Raw genomic sequence first — 6,381 nt, forward strand, 5'->3', positions numbered from 1 at the left:
CATATTTGGGGACCTTGCTTTTCTTTCCTTTGTCTGTGTGTTCTAAGCCCTCAGTTTCCATCTAAGTCATAGTTTCCGAAAGCCCAAGGTCCTGCGGATGGCCCGCCTTAGTGCAGCCTTTACTTCACTATTCCTCAAGCTGTAGATGATGGGGTTCAACATGGGAGTCACCACCGTGTAGGAGAGCGACAACAGCTTCTTGCTCTCAGGAGAGTTGCTGGACCGGGGTCGGAAGTATGTGAGGATGGCAGTGCTGTAGAAGAGGGAGACAACCAGAAGGTGGGAGGAGCAGGTGGAGAAGGCCTTGCGCTTCCCCTCGGCTGAGGGCATCCCGAAGATAGTGGAGAGGATGCGGACATAGGATCCCAGGATCAACAAGAAAGGGAAGAGGATGAATAGGACAGTAGCTGTTAGAGCTTCCAGTTCAAACAGAGAGGTATCAGCACAGACCAGTGCGATGACAGGGGGGCTGTCACAGAAGAAGTGGTTCACCCTGTTGGGGCCACAAAAAGGGAAGCTGAAAATCCATGTGGTTTGCACAGTAGCCACTGGGAATCCTGAGAACCAGGAGGCAGCTGCCAGCTGGCCACAGGCCCTGCGACCCATGATGATTGGGTAGCGCAAAGGGTCACAGATGGCCACGTAGCGGTCATACGCCATGGTGGCCAGAAGGCAGCACTCAGCAGCTCCGAAGAAGAAGAAGAAGTACATCTGGGTAGCACAGCCAAGGAAGGAGATGGTTGTGTCCTGGATGATCAGGGTCCCCAGCATCTTGGGCACAATAACCAAGTTGAAACCTATCTCCAGGAAAGACAAGTTCCTGAGGAAGAAGTACATAGGACTTTGGAGGGCAGAGTCAGCTGTAGTAACCAGGATTATGAGGACATTTCCCATCAGGGTAACAAGGTAAATGGTCAAAAAAAGGAGAAACAACAGAGCTTGTAGCTGAGAGGACAGGGATGAGAAGCTCACAAGAACAAACTCATTGACAACTGTCCAGTTTCCCTGCATCATTCCTCTGCTCAGGATTTCACTGGAGATTCACACCCCAGGAAGGTGGCAGTCTCCATATGTTATTTAGACTTTATTACACCCTTAGAAAGGGAAATTCCCATGGCCTCATTCTTCATCCTCTTGTTATTATTGTTGAAGCTCAAACAGCTATACTTTCCAATGGTAAAAACAAGTCTGATTATGGGAGTCACTTGTTTTTTTGAAGAATGCCAACTTTTTTTTCAGACTGAACTGAGGCATACCATATATATCTATAGATGTCCTAATTTTTCTTTACTCAATAGAGGATGGTCAAAGACACAGCTTCATTTTTGTGCTTCTATCCTATCTGTCTTCAACAGTCAGTAGTGCTAAAAAAGAAGCCAGGCCAACCATTTCCGAAGAGAAGGGTCTTAATGCACAGAAAGATGGCGAGGGTGTGTTTTCTGCAAAATGAAAGAGGGAAGGAGAAAGTCAAGGAAAGTGAGTCAGCCATTACCAATGATCCCTGAGGAGGAAACCTGAATGTGTCCCAGTTTGGAGCAGTTCATACATGGAAAGAGTTCAATATAATGGAAGAATCATTTCTAAACTCAATCAATTTTAAACTCAGACATTTCTAAACTTGGACAATTGTAAACAAGAAGATGAATAATATAGGAACTGTGGCTTCTCTTGATCACAGGATTAAATACCCTGCATGTGGCTATATGTGATCAGACAAAGAGAACATAGACTCAAAATACTGTCAGACCATAGAGAGCAGCCAGGTATGTTATGAATGAACCCTTTCATCAGCTTCTACTGGTTATCTTAGATCTTGACTCTCAGGAAATATGAAACAAATTGTACACATTAATAAAGACCAAATCAAATATGCAAGTGTGACTAATAATGTTAAATCCTGTGAAAAAGAATCAGAAGGTTTCACCATTGTGTCAATAACTAAGCTTCAAAATTGGAACCCTGAAAGTTTTTTCAATGACTATAAACTTAAATGAAGGAATAAATCTAAAGCACGTAGCATGGTGACTGGCCTATAATACACTCTCAGTGAATGCTAATCATTACAATTATGATGATTTAAAGCTAGATCTACCTTCTAAAACCTACTTCTTATATAATCTATTGCCCCAAATCACTGTAGATTTTTATTTTCAATCCCTATGAGAAAAAAATAATTTATTCAATAAATATTATCTTTAGTGTGCCAGACACTGATCTAGATATTGAAGATAATATACTAGTAAATAAAGCAAACAAAAATCTCCACCCTCATATAACTCACTTTTTAACAGGAAATGTGGGTTGGATTAAGTTATATGAATAGAATGTTTATTATGTTAGATGATGAGAAGAATAAAGCAGTGGAGAAGACAGGATTTAGGGTGTGGGGTGTGTCACAGAAGGTCTCACTGAGAAGATGAGTAATGTCCTGAGCAGGTGCAAGACATGAAGTCAAGGTGGTGAAAGAAAGAGGGAGGTAAAGAGCAAAAATAGTGAGAAAGAGTCTTTTAAATTTTTTTTCCTGATTCCTATTCATTTTAAAAATCTCAAGCTGGGCATCACTTACTTACTTTGTAGAAATCGAGCACCAAGTCAGTACTAGACAGCACTCCGAGTGTTTGCAAGTGTTGTGGTTGTTTCACAACTACCAGAAGATGTAGGGACTATTACTAGCTTCACTTTACATCCAAGGAATCTGAGGCCCAGAGAAGGGCATCATTTTCCTAAAGTTAGGCAGCCAGCAAGTGTTGGCATCTGACTGCAAACCATGGGTTTGCCTGTTAGGTGGAACTTTCAGCCCCTCTCTGAGAACGGAAATGAATCTGAACTCACATGTGAGACTAAGCTGGAGTGCTTGGCGTAGGAGAAAAGAAGCAAGATTACTTCTAAAAAGGCAGAATATTTCAAGGTGTTAGCACCACTGGAGACCTGAAATACCACTTTCACAGTCCTTATCTTATAATAATCATGAATATATGTCTCCATCTCATATTCTAGGGGGTATATTCCTTGAGAGCAGAAATTGTGTTATTCAACTTTTTGTCCCAACACCTTGCAAGGCAGATGCCCAGTAATTTGTTATTAATTGAAGAATGAAGAAGATATGAAAATAATTAGGGAAATACCTATACAGGGAGTGTATAGGCACAGTGAGCCACATTCATAAGGAATTTAGACACAAAAGACTGCATACATCATTGATGAGTCATATCTTCCTCCTGCCCAACCTCCGTCACCCTCTCCTCCCCACTTTCATGTACCTCATTTCAGGAAATGATGCCACCTGGCTGTGTCCCCAGGAACTGGCTTAAAAATTCTTAATTCATCTTAATTCATTCTTAATTCATTCTTAATTCTTAATCCCCAAACTTGATTATTTTTCTTCTTAAATACTGATTCAACATCACCTTCTCCATCTCTATCACCATGGCTTTAGGTTTTGGCTCTTATTTCCTTTGGCCTAGAATCTTCGAGGAATCCGACTCTATCTCATTCTCTTCGATCCATTCTTGACTTGGATGTGATCTGATAGTGGCTCAAACAAGGTTCTTTACTTGCTAACTGTCTTTCAGTCACTCCATACTGTTCTTGGAATAAGTAAAATTCTTAAAAGGTCTTTTTCTTTGATTTCTGCTTATTTTTCCAGTTTGAAATCCCCTACAGAGCTGATGCTCTAATCACACCAAAATACTTTCTGTTCTGTGCACACATGGTGCTCTCTCACCCCTCCTTGCCTTTGTGCCTGCGGCTCTCTACTCTGGGAACCTCTTCTCACAACTAGGTATAACTTTCTGCTAATTTTGCAAGTCTCAGTGGAAACATAATTTTCTTTGTGAAGTTTCCCTGTCCTCCCTTGGCCAGATCAAGGGATTATTCTTTTATTCTTTCAACACTTGATGTAAACTGCTATTAGAGCATCTTTATAATTGTGTATGTGTGCATCTGTTTTGTTATGTAATTATTAACATCATGAGGACAAATGTATTCATTCATCACTGTATCTTTTGCAACTAACAGAATGCTTAACTCTATGCTGTCACTTCAGTCGTGTCCGACTCTGTGCGACCCCATAGACGGCAGCCCACCAGGCTCCCACATCCCTGGGATTCTCCAGGCAAGAACACTGGAGTGGGTTGCCATTTCCTTCTCCAATGCATGAAAGTGAAAAGTAAAAGTGAAGTTGCTCAGTCATATCCAACTCTTAGCGACCCATGGACTGCAGCCTACCAGGCTCCTCTGTCCATGGGATTTTCCAGGCAAGAGTACTGGAGTGGTTTGCCATTGCTTAACTCTAAGTGCTTAATAATTAATGTAGCCTAAGGTTTAACTATTTTCAAAGCAGTTTGATGATACTATTGGATCTCTAGTTGAACCAATATAGTCATATAAGGCCTGTGTGTGTGTGTGTGTGTATCCTAACTGATACATTAGATTTTATCTTCCAAGTTATATTTGTTTTGTTTATTTTTATTTTTGCTGTGTACTGAGAAGACATTTTTAAGGCTTTACTCCATTATAACAGCATTGCATTACTCAGTGTGCCATAAAAGTCTGGTTCCCTCGCATATTTAATCAAAATATTTCTTAGGACAGAGCCAAGACTCTAAGGCACGTAACTTAAGGCTTATTCCCAAATGGTTTGAAACTAATTTTTGTTCTTTACTCTTTAGACAAATAGCAAAACTACCTTATATTTTTATCAGCGACCTTAAATCATTTTGGACATTGTTGGGTATAAATAAACAGAGTTATATGTACTCTCATCTGGAATACATCTCTTTAAAATAGTAACAAAGGTCTCATAAAAAGTTCATCAAATGCCTTAGGTGAAACACATGTAAACCATATAAATAGTTACTTTTTAACCCAAAGTCTAATGTCAAGTTCCTAGTAAAACTTTTTCTGATCATTCCCAACCCCTAACTGGATATAACTAATTACTCTTTCCCTGTATTCTACCAGGATTTTAAAATACTCTTATTATAATAATGGTTTTGTGTCACAGTTATCTTTATATGTGCCCTTGCCTGCAAACTGCACACTTCTTTAAGCCACAAACCAAAAGGTATCCATCACTATATTCACATTACATTATCCAGTACCCACAAAATAACAGTAAATAGATGGCAAAGAATCTGCCTGCAATGTGGAGACCCAGGTTTAATTCCTGGGTTGGGAAGATCCCCTGGAGAAGGGAATGGCAACTCACTCCAGTGTTCTTGCCTGGAGAATCCCATGGACAGAGGAGCCTGGCAAGCTATAGTCCATAAGTTTGCAAAGAGTCTGAAGACTGAGCAACTGAACATGTCCATGTGCACTAATATCTTAAAAAGTTAATGGAGCTTTTTGTCATGAAATTCTTGGGGATTCCATCATGGATTAAACTCATCACTATCTTTTTTGGTATTTGTAAAAATCCTTTTAACAGTGTTTTAAATTATTAGCTGGTAAGAGATATGGTGTGGTGGTGTGATCACTCACCTAGAGCCAGACATTCTGGAATGCGAAGTCAAATGGACCTTAGGAAGCATCACTACAAACAAAGCTAGTGGAGGTGATGGAATTCCAGTTGAGTTTCAAATCTTAAAAGATGATGCTATTAAAGTGCTGCACTCAACATGCCAGCAAATTTGGAAAACTCAGCAGCGGCCATCGGACTGGAAAAGTCACTTATCATTCCAATCCCAAAGAAAGGCAATGCCAAAGAATGTTCAAACCACTGAACAATTGCACTCATCTCACACACTAGTAAAGTAATGCTAAAAATTCTCTAAGTTAGGCTTCAACAGTATGTGAACCAAGAACTTCCAAGTGTTCAAGCTGGGTTTAGAAAAGTCAGAGGAACCAGAGATCAAATTTCCAACATCCATTGGATAGAAAAAGCAAGAGAGTTCCAGAGAAACATCTACTTCTGCTATATTGACTAAGCCAAAGTGTTTGACTGTGTGGATCACAGCAAACTGTGGGGAATTCTTAAAAAGATGGGAATACCAGGCCACCTTACCTGCCTCCTGAGAAATCTATATACAGGTCAAGAAGCAACAGTTAGAACCAGACATGGAACAACGGACTGGTTCCAAATTGGGAAAGGAGTACATCAAGGCTGTATATTGTCACCCTGCTTATTTAACTTACATGCAGAGTACATCATGCGAAATGCCAGTCTGGATGAAGCATAAGCTGGAATCAACACTGCCAGGAGAAATATCAATAACCTCAGATATACAGATGACATCACCCTTATAACAGAAAGCAAAGAGAAAGTAAAGAGCCTCTTGATGAAAATGAAAGAAGAGAGTGAAAAAACTGGCTTAAAACTCAACATTCAAAAAATGAAGATCATGGCATCCAGCCCCATCACTTCCTGGCAAGTAGATAGGG

At 40.2% G+C, this 6,381-nt stretch overlaps 1 protein-coding gene across 1 annotated transcript; it reads right to left on the reverse strand.

Moving 5' to 3' along the window:
• Nucleotides 1–66: 66 nt before the first annotated feature.
• Nucleotides 67–1,146, reverse strand: OR10A4 (olfactory receptor family 10 subfamily A member 4). The gene has a single exon (XM_019974636.2). The coding sequence runs from the start codon at nucleotides 1,012–1,014 to the stop codon at nucleotides 67–69; it is 948 nt and encodes a 315-aa protein (XP_019830195.2). The 5' UTR covers nucleotides 1,015–1,146.
• Nucleotides 1,147–6,381: the final 5,235 nt, after the last annotated feature.

The sequence above is a fragment of the Bos indicus genome, chromosome 15 (assembly GCF_029378745.1).
Source record: "Bos indicus isolate NIAB-ARS_2022 breed Sahiwal x Tharparkar chromosome 15, NIAB-ARS_B.indTharparkar_mat_pri_1.0, whole genome shotgun sequence".
Lineage (NCBI taxonomy): Eukaryota > Metazoa > Chordata > Mammalia > Artiodactyla > Bovidae > Bos > Bos indicus.

Excerpts from the sequence above, each read along its gene's own strand:
- OR10A4 (XM_019974636.2), bottom strand. The coding sequence starts at position 1,014 with ATGATGCAGGGAAACTGGACAGTTGTCAATGAGTTTGTTCTTGTGAGC.